This window comes from Anolis sagrei, chromosome 3 (genome assembly GCF_037176765.1).
Source record: "Anolis sagrei isolate rAnoSag1 chromosome 3, rAnoSag1.mat, whole genome shotgun sequence".
Classification (NCBI taxonomy): Eukaryota; Metazoa; Chordata; class Lepidosauria; order Squamata; family Dactyloidae; genus Anolis; species Anolis sagrei.
Window position 1 is genome coordinate 257,398,218 of NC_090023.1, and position 18,162 is coordinate 257,416,379.

The following is an 18,162-nucleotide window of genomic DNA, read 5'->3' on the forward strand; positions in this document are numbered from 1 at the left end:
CTGTCAGGTACAGATGAAATTCCTTGTGGAACAAATGAAGCGGCCAGACTTCATGGACGCATTGCAAGGCTTTATATCCCCTCTCAATCCTGCTCATCAGCTTGGAACTCTTAGGTATGGTCTTCCTTTTAGAATTTTTGACAGCCAGAAATGTATCTGAAACATTCATTGTGTTGATATTAAAAGCCATCACAATAGCCTGTCCAAAAAAGTAAATAAGTCCCAGGACACCCAGGCAACTAGCTATCTCTGTTATTGGGCCAACCCTTTTCTAGGGATGTGTGTTTTAAATAAAATTGGTCACAGTGAGACATTTTCCATATTTTGTGGTCGCACAATAATTAGAGAATGCTACTTGGCTATGGTGACATACTGGTTTCTCTGAAGGGTCTACAAAAACGTCATTACTTATGTCTTTTTGAAAATACACTTCTTAAAGCAGCATTTTTTTTTGTTTCATAGGCTGGAGGAGTGCAGGATTATGTCCTCTGCTAAGAGACCATTATGGCTTAATTGGGAAAACCCAGATATTATGTCTGAGCTGCTGTTTCAGAACAATGAGATCATCTTTAAAAATGGGGATGGTAAGGAAGAGCATTTTTCTGTAAGGCACATGTTTTTTCCATTGATCAGACCATCTTCTGCATCTCTTCCAAGTGATCTCTGTCAGTGTACTAAAGAATATATGCAGTGCCTTTCTTTATCCACAACTTGTTTATATTTGAAATATTGGCAATTGCTTTTAAAAGTAGTTAGTTACTTTTATGACACTATTTCCTCCTGAAATTAATGGCTATCAGTATGATTTTTAAAGGGAAGCTTGTGCTTTCCATTTTCTCAAAAGTACTTCTAGCCACTTGCATTTTAAAATCTGAGTGATACTTGCTGCTAACCTGTAGGGCAAAACAGACTTCTCCCATCTCAACAGTCACAATAGAGAACACATTGCAAGCAAGGAGAGTCCAATTGGATCTGTTGACAAGAGAAGCAGATCAGATTGTCCAGTAGGTGCAAAGAGTGACCTAGTCCATATCAGCAGTCCTCCTAAGTGGCTCATTGGCTATAGAAGGAAATTGAGGAGGCTCTAAATCAGGCATGGGTAAGCTTTGGCTCTCCAGGTGTTTTGGACTTCAACTCCCACAATTCCTAACAACCAGTAGGCTGTTAGGAATTGTGACAGTTGAAGTCCAAAACATGATGGTTAACCTGAACAACAATATAGAGCAATTTCAAATAGTCTTGTTTGCATCTGGAGAAATACTTTTTGCTCAGTGGAAGCAAAAGTGAAAAATGCCATTGTCACAGTTATGCCGATGGGAGAGGCCACTCCATCTGTTTACAGTTCAGCAGGCTGTTCCAGCAACCAGGACGATTATGGAACTATTGGGAGCTTTGTCCTCACCCAGTAAATCACTCCATAACCATCTTTAGTAATGGGGAAAGGCAGAACTGAGGTGTAGCCCTTAACCTGGCCCTAAGTCAGGCACCATTCCCCTTGAAGGATTTAGACCAAGCATGGTCAAACTTTGACCCTCCAGGTGTTTCACACCGAGGGCTCTCTCAGACTGGCACCTTTCTACCAGAGGCAAACTAAGACTGAGGCATTCACATACTGAGGTCTACTAACATACTGAGGACTTTCTCCCACAGAGACCTCTCACAAACTGAGGGCTACTAAACTACAGGCACACCTGCTTATATTGAATTAACAATTTGCTGGGAAACAATTTGCTGGGAAATAAAGTGTCCTCAGAATGCACTTTAACTATTTGTTGGATTGCGCTCCCCTCATTTCTTTTAAAACCCTCCTACCAGATATATCCTACTTTGTTTATGCCCAGAGTTTATTTTTAATTTTAAACTATTACATTTGGCCCAGCCATAGGTTTTTAAATCTTTGTGAGTTATTGTTTATATGTGATTTATACTAATTATATTGTTTTTGTTTATTGCTTTCTTGTTTTATTGATGTTCTGTTGGGCTTGGCCTCATATAAGCCATTCCGAGTCCCTTGGGGAGATGGTGGTGGGGTATAAATAGTATTATTATTATTATTATTATTATTATTATTATTATTACTATTACTATTACTGCAGCTTTTGCTGAGTCATTGGATCCATTTAACCCTTTCAGTGCTTGACTTACATTTTTGTAATTAAAAATACCTAGTTAATTTTTAATATTTCTGACACTTTATGTTGTCACATGAATGAATGGCAAACACTTCTTGTTCAAGGAAGTATTATATGCCTCCTTTAATAACCTTGGAAAGTGTACAGCTGTTGGTGTGTGGCAAAAGTATATTGCCACCATTGGGTCCAAGCCCCTGCTCTTAGAATTAAACCAGTTTAGTGAGTTTAACTCGTTATTATTCATACTTTTCAGAGCTATGCACCTGTCTACATTCCTAGCCACATGGAGTCAATAGCAGTTACTCAAAATTCATGCATACCCACTAGCACATCTCTGCAATGAGAACATATTAGAGTGATAATTCTCTTTCACATTTGTACTGGTTTATTTTGTAGTGAAGGGAGAGCTCACACACCCATGGCTTAATAATGTTTGGATAGGAAAAGTTCAGTGAAATGCCATAGCTTCTGAATGTGCACCTTTTCTGACCAGACTACTTGCATTACTCTCTAGATGGTGAATGGTGGTGGTGATGGGAATCAGGGTGTTACAATTGGGTGAGGCAGCCAAGGCATTTACCTGATGCTATGCCCATTGAAGAATTGATCTATGTTACTGGTAGACTTGAAGCAAACTTTTTAATTCATTTCCAAAAACATGAACGTTGGTTTTCCTGACCATTTTTTCAGAGATTGTGTTTCAAGGGCATAGTCACAAACAATGCCAAAGCACAGTAGCCTGTCTTGCAAAACTTTGATCTCTTGAATTGAAAACATTAAAACTGTATTTGACATTTCAAAACACCACAGAGCTTACATTCAGTTCCATGTTTTCAGATCTACGTCAGGATATGCTCACACTTCAAATAATTCGAATTATGGAAAACATTTGGCAAAATCAAGGCCTTGATCTTAGGCAAGTATTCATAAATTGTGCTGGTGTGCTCCAGTTTCTGTCTTTTGCTATGTCTGTCTGATTGAGTAGCTATTTGAAGCAAGCATTTGCAGCTCATTTAAAATCTGTTTAACAACAGATAATGCTATTTGCTCTGTAAACATTTTGGATTTTTTTTCCATATCTTTCTGATCAGTTGCATGACAGCTGAGCTTTGCTATGTGTATCAGTGAAGATGCAAGAGGTGCCAAAAGCAAACATCATTACAGATTGATGTCATACTCTTGAGACAAGAGCTACTTTCAGCATACCCAAGTGAATAGTATTTGACACTGAAGAACATAACTTAAATTACAGACAGCATTCAAAACTCCTTTCTGAATCAAAAATGGCTCATTTGGCTTGTGGGGTTACTTCTCCAGGAACACAAATGAAATGTGTGCCTTGGTCTACTGAAGCTAGTTGTATAATTCTTTATATCTGTTCCTTGGTGGTTGTCTGTCCAAATGGCTTGACGTTTCACTGGCTTTCCAGAAGAAAAGCAAAACTCATACTGAGATTTATGTGCCTCTTATGCCTGCATATTTTGCTTCCTGGCCATCTATCTAAATGTCTTAAAGCATGCACTCTGTATTAATAAAATCATATTTTCACGTTCTTTCTCTAGGATGTTGCCTTATGGTTGTTTATCTATTGGTGACTGTGTGGGACTCATTGAGGTAGTAAGAAATTCACATACAATCATGCAGATCCAATGCAAAGGTGGCCTTAAAGGTGCACTACAATTCAACAGTCATACGTTACATCAGTGGCTCAAAGATAAGAACAAGGGGGAAATGTGAGTCAATTTTTTCTTTTCAAATCCCTCCTTTATTTACCCTATGAAAGCTAAGGATATTGTATCCTGTTAAAATGTAATATTTTTATAGTTGTTCAGGCACCAGTTTCAGGCAAGAATTGGCTAATTCCTATATAAGCATTTCAGCAGTTTTCTTGAACGGGAAGTTGCCTTGTTATTTCACAAACTATTTTGGAGACTCTCTAAAGTTGATTGTGCAGATGGGTGTTGAGTATATCAATCTAGTCGTATGGTTTTCTGAACTATTTGTTTACTTGTTCTTTCGGATGATGCAGCAAATAGCCTTGTAATTTATGCTAATCCCATTTGCAAACACCCTTGAAGCTGGATTCCTTTCTGGTGTGCTCTAATTGTGTAATGGCAAAGGCGAGGAAAGTTACAAGGGCAGCTGATATAGTTTTATTGGGGAAAGCAAGCACTAGAGAGAGGCTCACAAAAGCATCATGGAGCAGCAGGCATAATAATCTACGAGGGGTATTTTTTAAGTAAGGTCCGTTTTGTTGTAGACACTAGTAGTTCGCGCGCATACCTCAATGAGCGCGTGCGTCGTGTACCAGCATGCCTCGGGAACAACTGTGCTCAGTTTCCGCTCTGTAGCTAACCTGTATGGTTCTGTTCTGTGCTTTTAAAATGTTTAAGACTATCAACTCACCCACCGCATGTGAGGTTCACTCAGTGATATGGTTTTTGTCAGCAAGGAACCTGCCTGCTGCAGAAATTCATCGGCAGGTGAGTTGATAGTCTTAAACATTTTTAAAGCACAGAACAGAACCGTACAGGTTAGCTATCATCCAGATAGGATTTGTACTAAGTGTCCTGGAGAAGAAGGAGGTGGGAGACGTCCGGTAGCTGATGCTCAAATAACACCAAATTTTATTATGCTCCATTTGATCAAGCTATGCCCAAACGTCATTTCTCCTACAAGAATGTAAAATCTCTTCAACAGTCCACATCTACCTATATAGAGTCCTGCTAAACAATCCATTATCTATTTAATCTAAATTAGCCTTACAGCTGTGGGATCATAGCAAGAGGGGGGGGGGTGCACAGTGGCTTGTTTTCTTCCTTTCTCCCACATGGGGGGCGGGCAGGGGAGAAGCAGTGCTCCACAGGCCACATCAAGGGCTTGTGTGGGCCAGATGTGGCCCGCGGGGCGGATGTGGTATAGGCCTAGTCTATAGTAACTTCTAGTGGAAGCATCCCATAGAATTGCTTGGAGAACCTAGACAATTCCTAGAAATGACATATTTTGTTGGATTCAGGTAGATGAAACTGGTCCCGTGGCTCATACTGTGTTGTCATGCTTATAGTATTCAACCATATTGTATCAATCTTTTTTTAATGGAAAACAATGAAGCATGTGATATTAACAGTGTTGATAGCTATGTTTCTGATAGGCATGTTCTCCATTTCTGATAGGTATGATCCTGCTATTGATTTGTTTACACGCTCTTGTGCTGGCTATTGTGTAGCTACTTTCATATTGGGAATTGGAGATCGCCACAATAGCAATATTATGGTGAAAGATGATGGGCAGGTAAAATAATAAGTCTTTCTTTGTATTTCCGCAATTCAATGGTTTTCACACTTTTCATTTTAAGAAGCACTTTCCACATCTACTTGTTTGCTGGAGAACCTCTGAGTACCTTCCCTAGGCTCATTGTACTTTGTGGAGAGTCATCTAACTAGGGCAAATATATCCACACTGGAAACAATCAGAGCTTCTTAGCATAGTTACCATCAACCCATAAGAATTGAGAGTGCACCCAATATTCCTTTGAGACTGTGGAAAATGTGTAGAGATGGGGAAACTGTGCTTCCGGTAAGCTTCCTCTCATTACTAATTTGTTTGCTGAGAGACCCTGAACAAGCTCCTAAAAACTCCCAGGGCTCCCTAAAATGGATGTCGTATGTGCATAATTAATTATGCTGTGTATTGACATTTCATCTGAAAAATCAGAGGAGACCTTTAAGTGGCATTTTTTTTTCTTTTTCCAAGATAGTAATAACCATAAAATGTATTTTCTCCAAAGCTGTTTCATATCGATTTTGGACACTTCTTGGATCACAAAAAGAAGAAGTTTGGCTACAAACGAGAGCGTGTACCATTTGTCTTAACACAAGATTTCTTGATAGTGATTAGTAAAGGAGCCCAAGAATGTACTAAAACGAGGGAATTTGAGAGGTGAGCTATTTTGTAACTAAATGTGAATTGTGATAAGCAAATTAATTAAAGGTAGAGCTTTAGTTTTATTTTATTGCATTGGGATATTGGGGACAGAGGAAATATTTTTGGCAGGGAAAATCGTATGTGGCTTGCACTAAATTTCATTCAATAAGATCTTTGCACATATAAATCTAAATAACATGACAGAGTTGCTTATTCTTTTCGATTATGGTATATTTTAATAGATATTGAAAATGTCAAGGAAAGAAAAGGAAAATTTGTTTTCCTGTGAATAGACATTTCTTTTTCCAGAAATGTTCAGTATTAAATGTTTCATGGATCATGAAGGTTTAGAAGGGAAAACGTGCATTAACTCTCCTGCTCCCTCTCAACACTAAGCCTTTGTTTATTCTAACCTACATTTAAAACACTCTGTATTGGTGTTCAGGTGGTCCTAGTCTTGAGGGCACAAAACATTGGATAATTTGCACTATAATGTTTAGATATTATTGTTAGGATAAATGTGCATGATAAATACTTCCACCTCTCTGGAAGGCCCATCTCTTGTACAATACAGTACTTACTTATTTATTTACTTCATTTCTATCCCACTCTATCTGACCCCAAGGGGGACTCAGAGGGGCTTACATCTTGGCAAAATTTAATTCCACATTATACATAAGACAAATAATACAAAACATAGTTCAACTAAAATCAGTAGACATATAAATACAAATTAAGCCACTGAACATATTTTTTTAAAATCATAAATCTAGCAGAGCATTGCACCAATCCCATCATCATAATTCGACTGCTTCATTTCTATCTGTGTCGTGATGAAATGTGAAACTGCATTTTATCACTTGCTGAAAGCCTGCTTAGACAGCCAAGTTTTGACTTGTTTCCTAAATACCAGGAGGGAGGAGGCTGATCTAATCTCACTGGGGAGGGAGTTCCAAAGCTGAGGGGCCACCACCGAGAAGGCCCTGTCTCTCATCCCCACTAATTGCACCTGCAAAGGTGGTGAGACTGAGAGCAGAGCCTCCCCAAAAGATCTGAACGCTCAAACTAGTTAATAAAGGGAGATATGTTTGAACAAGTAAGCTGGACAGGAACCATTTAGGGTTTTATAGGCTAAAGCCAGCACTTTGAATTGTGCTCGGTAGCAGACTGGCAGCCATTGGAGCTGCTGTAACAGGGGGGTTATATGCTCCCTTTACTCCATTCCAGTGAGCAACCTGACTGCTGGGGCACACGTTTTAATTGTGCAAATGTTTCCATGTTTATCACTGAGACCTGGGGTTCCAGGCTCAGTGATTAATCCAGGAGAACTTCCAAGCTGTGAACCTATTTCTTCTGGGGGAGTGTAACCCCATCTAGTCGTAAGGCTGACCCTGTATCATGTTCAGCCTTATGACTGACTAGGAGTACCTGTTTTGTCTGGATTCAAGGATCAGGAATGCCTCTGCTTTAACTGGTAGTGAGTAAGGTAGATGTTTACATTGCTTTAAGTCCTTAATATGGAAAATCATATTTAGCTCTTTAACTATTGGCACACAGGAAACACCCTAGACTGAAGAAGGCGTACCCTAGAATAAGTATGAGCACTATGTCTTGCTGATTGTAGGAATGACTGGTACGCATAGATGAATAGATTCTCATGTGCAGTTTGAAAGACTCTGTGTGCTGAATCACCAGGAATGTATGCATATTTTAGTGAGATTTTTATACAAACCGACAATATGGCTATACAGCAGAAAGCATTATGCGCATCATTTTCTTCCTGCATGAAAAAAAAATTCCTTTACTGCTACATAACAAAGATATCTGTGAGTTTTTCAGGCTGTATGGCCATGTTCCAGAAGTATTCTCTACTGGCGTTTTGCCTGAATCTATGGCAAGCATCATCAGAGGTTGTGAGGTCGGTTGGATACTAGGAAAATGGGGTTTATATATGTGTAGAATATCTAGAGCAGGAGAAAGAACTCTTGTCTGTTTGAGGTAGGCGTGAATGCTTCAATGTGGATAATTTCAACAGAAAGGAAGAAACCATGAAAATGAATGAAATCTGGCAACTAGTATATAAAAAACTCTAAAATCATAATAGTAAATAAATAACAACACTCAGAAACAAGGGAATTCCAGACAAGAAACAATCAGGGCCGGTTAATCACCTCCCAACAAAGGATTGCTCCAGGCAGTAAGAAGTGAGAACTTGAAAATGTCGGGCCATTAAATGCCAATTGCCTGTGGAACTCAGTAACATTAGATTGGCCCCCTCACTCTTATCCTTTAGAATGAAACTCAAAACCTGGCTATGGGACCAAGTTTTCGAACAGTAGAGGCAGCAATTTAGAATGAGACCCAATTTGTGTGAATGACAATGGACTGACTTGGACTATGATTTCAAACCTACATGATTTAAACAATGTTTTAGTAATTTTAAAGCAATAACAAATTGTTTTAATTGCTTTTATCATTTATTACTGTTGCTGGTATTGAATTGTAGTGAAGCTGGCTTGGGTCCCCCTCTGGGGGTGATAAAGACAAGATACAAATACGTGAAATAAATAAATAAATAAATGCAGCCATTTGAAACATTCACGCCTACCTCAAACAGACAAGAGTGTTTCTCACACCCTGGGCTTTCTGCACATATATAAACCCCATTTTCCTAGTTTCCAACAGACCTCACAACCTCTGTGGCTGCCTACCATAGATGCAAGTGAAACGTCAGGAGAGAATGCTTCTGGAATATAGCCATAAAGCCCAAAAAACTCAAAGCAACCCAGTGATTCCAGCCATGAAAGCCTTCAACAATATATTTAAATAGCATTGTGACCTTCTTAAATAAAAAAGGTTTGTCTAGCACAGGTATGGGCAAACTTTGACCCTCCAGGTATTTTGGTAGGCTGTTAGGAATTGAGGGAGTTGTCATCCAAAACACCTGGAGGGCCAAAGTTTGCCCATACCTATCCTAGCATCTATTCTTAGGTGTTCATTATTTCATTGCATTGATTCCCAGTATTTATTTATTTATTGTAACTGTGATATGACGACTTGAAGGGAAAGAAACCTTACTCTGTTTTTCTCCTTTTCAAGATTTCAAGAAATGTGCTACAAGGCATATCTAGCAATCCGGCAGCACGCCAATCTTTTCATAAACCTCTTCTCCATGATGCTTGGATCGGGGATGCCAGAACTGCAGTCTTTTGATGACATTGCATATATTCGCAAAACTCTTGCTTTAGACAAAACAGAACAGGAAGCACTTGAGTATTTCATGAAACAGATGAATGATGCTCATCATGGTGGATGGACAACAAAAATGGACTGGATCTTCCACACAATCAAACAACATGCTTTGAACTGAGACTAAAGGAAAGACCATTTCTAACAGCCCATTTTGTGGCTGTTCCACTGCATTTCTGACTATTGGGCAGTAAGGAATTCGCTGTGCAAGAATTGCACAAACCAAGAACATCATTTGAACTTGCAGAAGAGTAAAAACTCAACATTATAAACCAGGTTTTGAAACACTAAATGCGCATTTCAAAATTTAACTTTCTTATGTGTACAGTCATTTTATGCCTTAAGTCCAGGAACTTTGAAGATTTGTTTCTCTTGGTTTGTTTAATTAGAGAATCTGTGCCAGCATTAAAGCCAGTCTTTCACGTGGTTCACTTAGCCTGGTGAAAATGTGATGAATGTCAATGCGAACAATTGAAACAAAGGAAGGTTCAGCAACATAGTCTGTTGCTCTAGATCGAGTTTTCATCTCCCACGAACTCTGCTCAGTAAAATATAGGAGATGGTGCCTTTGGAATGTCAGATATAATTAGTGGATTTAAGAGTAGCAGTCTTAGTTTTTGACTGGCCATTTAGTTTTGACTGACCACCTAGTCCTTAGGAATAGATCTTAAGATTCTGCTGGACAGTATTAGTAGGGTTACAAAAGTACCTCCCCTCCAGCTCAAAAGTCTGGCTAATGGGGAGGATTGGGTTTAGTGCAACACCTTACATTTTATTTTTTCTAACCTAAACCTCAAAACATTTTTCATGCATGCTTTCCAGAGCCTAAAATAAAGAGGTGAGTTGTTAGAATTAAAGATTATTTTTATAAGGTTATTTATATAACAGAAACTATTAATATATAATATTTCTTTACATTGATTTGTCAATTTTTCTGTCATTTTAATTCTGCAGACCACTTTTCTGTCTGACAACCTGATTGCATAAGCCACTAAAGTTGTTGTTGTAGTGACCTGTAGGGTCAGGTTTTAAAGTCCCTGTGCTGGCCCAAGGGATGATGTCCATGTGTATTGAGGCAGAATTCTAGAGCCATTGTGGATACAGCTACCCCACAGGCCCTGCATTGAGTATTTTCCCTACATCATAGGATTTGCTGGTAGTTTTGGCAGATGCAAATTTAGGGGCTTTTAAATGGTATTGGACAGAGCAACCTAGGTGTGCCCCACTTCACATGTTTAGGGTGCTGCTTGGTGAAAGTAGGGCAAATACCTGCTCCTGGAATAGCCCAATAAGAGCCGGCTATTGCCTGTTGTCCCCATTCACTTTCCTAGTAGGGTGTTCTGTTGAATTCAGTGAGACTTGCTTCCAAATAAACTTGTTTTACAATCAGTTTATCCAGCTCTGTTGATTAAAATAGCTTTCCCCAAGCTTGAACCCTTAAGACGTTTTCAGCTACAATCCGCACAACGAATGCTTGGGGAAGTATAGTTTATAATCAAGGTTTTCAAACTCTGGCAGTGATTCTAAGTTAAGCCTCAAACATTTGCAGAAATTCAGATCGTAAAAGAAAGCAAAATGGATTTGACAGCAGGTCACTGGAAATCAAAGCAAATCAAAAATTTCAGACTTGATGTGTGGTATATCAAGGAAGAACATTTGGGGGTATTGTCATCCTACAAAAAGCAAAATGGCTTTCGGTTCTCTTGCTTAACACATTCAGAAGAAAGACTTACATATATTGGGAAGTAAAAAAAGGTGAGAAGCAGAACCTTTATTTTTTGACCTAGTCATGGCACAAATGAAAGCTGCTTGTCAGAAGAGCTTTACTCCTACTGACAGTTGCTTGCATAGGAAGAGCTGGCTGTGGAAAACCAAGCAAGAAGATAAATTTTAACTAGTACTTCCATTATTATGGCAATTTTTGGTAATGTGAGACTCTTTAGATCAGTGCTTCTCAACACTTTTATCCATCATTCAATATTCACATTTCTTCGTGCTCCAAAAAATATCCCCCTACTCTCAACCTGTGGGTCCCCAGATGTTATGGCCTTCAACTCCCAGAAATCCTAACAGCTGGAAAGCTGGCTGGGATTTCAGGGAGTTGCTGGCCGAAACACCTGGGGATCCACAGGTTGAGAACCTCTGCTTTAGATCTTTTTCCAAACAGTCTCAGGCAATATTTTTTTAATTATATTGTGCGTTTTTTGTTAATTCCTAACTTTGCAGCCCATCACTGTCTCAGTCCTTTTCCTTAAAACAGTTAGAAAGTGATATCTTAGTCACGATTTTTGACAAACAAGGTATCTTTTCAGCCTGCTCACTAAATAGTCCTTGTACTGCAAAATACATGGTAATCTCTAGCATGCAGGGCTTACCAACCAATGTTTTATAAATGGGGTGGGGTGTGTGTGTGCGCGTGTACATATATAAATGTATATCTCTGTATAACAATCTGAAACTGATAAAGCTGGTAAAAACTAGCAAAACCGCTAGTACAATTTGTTTCACAAAAAAATACCTACACAATTATAGCACCAAATATTTTGGACCCTGGATGCACAAGGTGCGATTCCTCCCACTTTGATGTTGTTGTCTCACTTGACTCATAGGATTTGAAAATGTTTTTAGAGATTTGGATAATTGAATGCACTTGCTTTTTCTTCTATCCTCAAATCTAGGTATTACTCAGAGTGCAATACCAGTTGGAATATAATGTGCTGATGTTGGATATTAGAATATAAACATTGCAAATAAATTTGTATAGACTGTAAGTGGCTGAAAGGTTATGTTTTTTGAGCAAGTTAAACTTTTGAGTGTGCAATCCATTATTGCAAGATTGAATTTCTTTTCATAAATACAGAATTGGCTGCTCTAGCAACATGACTGAAACATAGCTAGTTATGGTGAGAAGACACTGATATAAGTGCAGATAATGCCATGATGGTTTACAGGTGCTTGAGTCCAGAGTGGGTGAAAATCGTAAGAGGGACTGTCAATATTGACTAACTTGAAGTTTAGGCATATATGTGTCTGGAAAACAAAAGACAAGCTCTTATTTAGGCTTTTATTTTAGAAAAACTCCTTACTGTGTCATATGGAAAACTGTGTTTGAACCTGAAGAGTTTTTCAAAAGCCATTTGTAATAAGGCATGTTAGAGTTGTGATTAATGGTGTATTGATCTGATGTTCCCGTTGGGATGTCTACATTTGTTCTCTGGACTTCAACATTGTAATTTCTTGTTGGTATTTTTTAAAGTCCTCATATACATACTTAACTGTCAGGTTGTACTTAGCAAAATTTTATAGCTTTTTAAAATTCTGCTCTAATAACAAGATTTTCCAAAGTCTTTTTTATAAGAACCATGGTACAGTATTTTATAAAACATAGGATATTGCTTTATACTAACTCTTTTAGTCTATTAAGCTTTGCACTGTCTACACTGACGAGCAAAACATCCTCCAAGCCGTGTCTGGAGCTGCCAGGGACAGAACCAGGGGCTTCTATAGGCAAAACATGTTTTGCTAGGGAACTGCAGCCCTTCTTCATCACAATCCATCTTGAACTACTGTAAATATAACCGGGATCGGTGGTGCCATTATTTATAAAATATTATGCGCGCTGTTCCAGTTTTACAAATTCACTTAAAAGCTCAGTGAGAAAATGTGTATTCTCACAAAAAAACTATGATTTTATGAACAGTGTCCACCTGGTTTTTGTCTGTGAATGAATATCAAGCTGAAAAATATGCAGTGTATCCTGAAGACTCAAAATCACAGCTTGTTGGAAAAATAACAATTCAGTTCTTAGATATGTGTTGCTATCAAATACAGGTTCTTAAAAAGTATGCAGCATACATATTATGAAAAATATACATTTTGGGGGATGTTCTAGTTGTGCATTCCTGCAATTCTGAATGGCAGCAAATTGGATTAGATAACCCTTGCAGTTCCTTCCAACTCCATAACAAAAATATGAAGCTGCTCCTGCTAAAACCTGACACTTCTTCAGTTATTCTGAGTTACCACAGATAGGTATAATGGTTCAGAAGTTAAAGATAATCAGTGTAATAACTATAAAGTCAACATGGGGTTTTTTTCTTTACATTTCATGTCCAAAATTCACTTCTTTGTGCCTATCATTTCAATGAGTCAACTCAAGATGACACAATATTTCAGTCAGTAACTGCACTGCAGAGATAGTTTAAGAATTGCATATTTATCCCTTAACAGTAGTCTTTGCTGTACCTTGATTATTTAGTTTTTTTCCTGACATGGCATTTGTTATCAAAGTGTTAGAGTGACTTGCTACCAGGTTTTCTCGCCATACAAACCACTTTGGTCTCACTTTTTCTGAATTGGCAGCTGAAATAGTTGGTATCTTTCAAGGTTCTGAATTTGGTCCAGGAGTCTCACTTTGCTGATAAATCTTTTGTCACTCTTCTTGATAAATTTGGAATATAGTATATTGCATTTGTGCTCTGAATATGAATGGTGGTAAAGTAAATTTATTGCATTTTAGCAACATCCAATCCATTGCGTTTGGGATTCCCTGAAAAGGGGCAAAACCCATGTACTGTATAGTGACGAATAAAACGTAGATGGATGTGTTGGGACAGGATTGCCCTTTCAATTTGTATTTGATTACTTTCGTGTAAATCTGTTTTACAAGTGTCCAGTAAATGTTTGCTAACATACTTTCATCTTATTTCGCACATGTTCAGTGTTTTGAACTTTGTCTTTTTCTCCCATACAAGCTATAGATCAGGACTGGGTTTCCTTCCTGCCCCTAAATAGAGGGAAAACATACAAGGAAAACACTTGTAAGGTCTTTTAAACATGATCTAAAAGACATTGTCATTGGATGGGACTGTACGGCTTTTAATGTATTTTCAAAACTTCCAGTTTTAGATAAAACATCACCTTTAAAAAATGTGTCAAAATTACTTGCTTTATACATTGCAGGCTTCCATGGGGAGATGGGTTCTGTTGTCTTCAAAGTAAAATTGTGAATTTGTTGGTTATGCTCTTTTGGATAATTCCAGAATAGGAAGCCATACAATGTTAATATGTAGACAGTTTCAAAGAGAAAAGTATTGATACCTATTGCTCATACTTTGCTAGATTTAATAACCTGTTTTATCATTTGCTTATTTTCAGGGAACTGATAGAGATTGAGTGTGTCAGAACATCTATTCTTCCCATTGTTCAAATACAAGTATATTCCTTATATACCAATGTATTGAAAAACTATGGGAATGTATCCTGTAGTTTTTCAATACATTGGTATATAAGCTGCCTTGAGTCTCCTACGGAGTTGAGAAAGGCAGGGTATAAATAAGGTAAATAAATAAATATCCATGGAGCAGTGTATCCATGCCTACAAATGTACTTGCCAGCATAGTTAGCTGCTTTGAGTCTCCTGCAGGAGAGAGAAAGTGGGGTATATGTAAATATAATAATAATAAATAATAGTCCCTTGTAACTAAGCTTTCCCTTTCTGTGGCTTCTCTTAGCAATGGAAGGGGTACAGGATTCTTGGGTCCCACTCAACCATCTGCATGTATCAGAATGCCAACCCGATTGATGGAAAATACAGAAGAAAAAGAAAGAAGGTTTTGGTTGGTCAAGGAATGCACAAAAGTCAGTGTCTCAAAGTTAAACCAAGTCGGGTTTTGAGTCCCTTGTTTCATGAAGTACGATGATTGAGTGTCTGTCTGAGGCCAATATTAGACTGAGGTGTATCATCAAAAATGAGAACACTGGTCTCCATCCTAGAGTCACAGTGCCAGTCTGAAATAGGAAATCCAAAGCAACATAACAGATTTTTTCCCAACAAGTAAATTTAAGAGTCAGAAGATCCAACTGCAGTTCTTCATTGCCTCATCCAGGATGGCCTACATCACATGTACCTTGATTTAGGGTTATCCGTTGTGTTTAAATGTAAAATGCCAGTTACTCTTTTAAATGACTTAGTCGCTACACAGCTTACATTTTTGAGCACCCTCGAACCACCAAATAAGTTGGCAGTTATATGTTGGATGTAAAGAATGTGAAAATTGAAATACAGACACAGAAAGACTGGAGGGAATAATCTGAATTTTAAATGATGTTCCAGTGACGAGCAAGAACTTGTGTGTTGCTGATGAGCTGTTTGAAAAGGAGAAAAAAGACAAAAACATTATAATAAGAATATTTAAAGCAGACTTTTTACTAATAAAATTAAAAGTTCAGAGCATGAAAACTATTCCTTAATTACAGATTAACATACAAATGCCATTTCTGTAAGTTTTATAAGTCCAATAACATTTTGTAAGATTTTATCTTGAGACAATTTAACAATTAGGATAAAGTCACTAGATGTTCCACATTTACTAATATCCTAAATGCATTTCTGACTCAAATTCTAATTATTGAAACAAATTTCCTTCTCCATTTTAATTGCTGTTCTTATTTGTTTGCTAGTTTTTTCATTATTTCTCATATTTCCAGTAACTAGCTTTTAGCTTTTAGCTTTTAGCAGCTAAATGTCAAAAAAACCAAGATTATGGCAACAAGAATGATTGACAACTGGAAAATAGAGGGAGAAAATGTGGAGGCCGTGACAGACTTTGTATTTCTAGGTGCAAAGATTACTGCAGATGCAGACTGTGGCCAGGAAATCAGAAGACGCTTACTTCTTGGGAGGAGAGCAATGTCCAGTCTCGATAAAATAGTGAAGAGTAGAGACATCAGACTGGCAACAAAGATCCGCCTAGTCAAAGCCATGGTATTCCCTGTAGTAACCTACGGATGTGAGAGCTGGACCTTAGGGAAGGCTGAGCGAAGGAAGATCGATGCTTTTGAACTGTGGTGTTGGAGGAAAGTGCTGAGAGTGCCTTGGACTGCGAGAAGATCCAACCAGTCCATCCTCCAGGAAATAAAGCCCGACTGCTCACTGGAGGGAAAGATACTAGAGACAAAGTTGAAGTACTTTGGCCACATCATGAGGAGACAGGAAAGCCTAGAGAAGACAATTATGCTGGGGAAAGTGGAAGGCAAAAGGAAGAGGGGCCGACCAAGGGCAAGATGGATGGATGGCATCCTTGAAGTGACTGGACTGACCTTGAGGGAGCTGGGGGTGGTAACGGCTGACAGGGAGCTCTGGCGTAGGCTGGTCCATGAGGTCACGAAGAGTCGGAGACGACTGAACGTATGAACAACAACAACAAGCTTTTAATATTATTTCCCCATTTGTTGGATGTTAATATTTCATCTGCCATTAATAAATCCCAGAATAACCCCTAATGTGGTATTAATTTCCCTTTCTTGTGTCCTAATAATATTTGCATCTAAGTGCAGCTCTTATTTGTTTTTACTCTTCCCCTCTCAAAATTGTACTACCTTAAAATTATTCCATTATATATAGTTTGTACATCCAAGCTACCAGTACTAATATCTTTATTTCCTAGGAATCTTAAATAGATGCATAGGAGTAAGATACCAGGTATACCTATTCCAGGAGTATGCCCATATGTGTATTTCTCCAAAGAGCAAAGTAAACAGTGGCTGACTCCAGTATTCCTCACTGAGCATGTGTGAACAGCAACACAGAGAAAATGGAAGAATGGATCATCTTTGCCTCTCTAGCTACCTTCAGCATGTCTTTAAAAGCTATCTATATATCTCATCACAAAAAATAAGTCATAATAAAAGTGTTGGCTGGAGAAAGAAAAAGCTACTCATGAATGTATTTTAAGAAGCTTTGTTAAAGTCTAGAATGGCTTAAGGAATGTTTTTGTTGATTTCTCTAAAACCACAAGACAAATCGTTGTCTCATTTTATAAATGCACATTGTTAATAAAAATGCAGTAACATGTTGACCTGTTGTTCTTTCTTCTGAAGACATTTATCCCTATTCTTTTCATGTTATTTCTGCCTTTGGCACAAAGTACAGAATACTGTTCTATCCTCTCAGCCATCAATGAATTGCATGCGTTCACCTGCCTATCAATACATTGATTTTATAAACTGAATTATGCCTGTAGTACAAGCTGCAGCTAGATTTTGGCTCCAGACAACCAGTTATTTTAGTTAACTCTTGGTATTTAATCAAGTGCTAATTTCTTACTGTACAAATATGACAAGGAATTCAGTTGCACCTTTGAAAATAGGAAGAATAGAATATTTCCTAATTTTTCTTTATCAAACACAATTGCATCAAAGGATTCCTGGATTACTTTTTTCCTTTTTATGTTAAAAAAGACTAAACCAGCTATGCATTGAGTATTTACTGCTGAGCATTGTATGTTGCGATCACCCCTTAGTCAAAATATATTCCCTGTGTCTGGAAGTTCAGCTCCCAGATTTCCCAGGCTAGTGCTAAGGATTACTGGGATTTGGAATTCAAAATATCAAAATTTGAGAGCCTACATGTTTACATTACAATTTAATACACAATTTAATACACAATTTAATAAAATAATGTGCATTATTTTAATATTACTGCTGCTTGTGTGTGTAGGGCAGGACAAAAGATACACAGCCCCTTGGCTTTCATTGTGTGAAAATCAGGTGTGAAACCGCAGCAACAACAACAATTTTTATTTATATCCCACCACCATCTCCCCAAAGGGACTTGGCTGGGGATGGTGACGGCCAACAGGAAGCTCTGGCGTGGGCTGGTCCAGGAGGTCACGAAGAGTCAGAAACGAATGAACAACAACAAGGCACTCCAGGGTGCACATATAACATACAACAGGTAAAAACAGTACGAAAGTATAAAATAAGTCACGTAAGGTTATAACAACAACCCCTGTCAACACATCTAGAATAAAATCAAAATAATATGGTTTTAAAACAACAGTAGATAAAATTAACT

General features: G+C 38.1%; 1 protein-coding gene across 1 annotated transcript in view; it reads left to right on the forward strand.

The window, feature by feature from the left end:
- PIK3CA (phosphatidylinositol-4,5-bisphosphate 3-kinase catalytic subunit alpha) overlaps positions 1-12,076 on the forward strand; it is a 48,790-nt gene extending 36,714 nt beyond the window's left edge. The window contains exons 16-22 of the mRNA XM_060767479.2: positions 8-114; positions 463-584; positions 2,970-3,048; positions 3,695-3,865; positions 5,306-5,423; positions 5,920-6,071; positions 9,156-12,076. Coding sequence (XP_060623462.1) covers positions 8-114; positions 463-584; positions 2,970-3,048; positions 3,695-3,865; positions 5,306-5,423; positions 5,920-6,071; positions 9,156-9,426 — 1,020 coding nt within the window. The 3' untranslated portion in view covers positions 9,427-12,076. The remainder of the gene's footprint in view (positions 1-7; positions 115-462; positions 585-2,969; positions 3,049-3,694; positions 3,866-5,305; positions 5,424-5,919; positions 6,072-9,155) is intronic.
- The last annotated feature ends 6,086 nt before the right edge of the window (positions 12,077-18,162 follow it).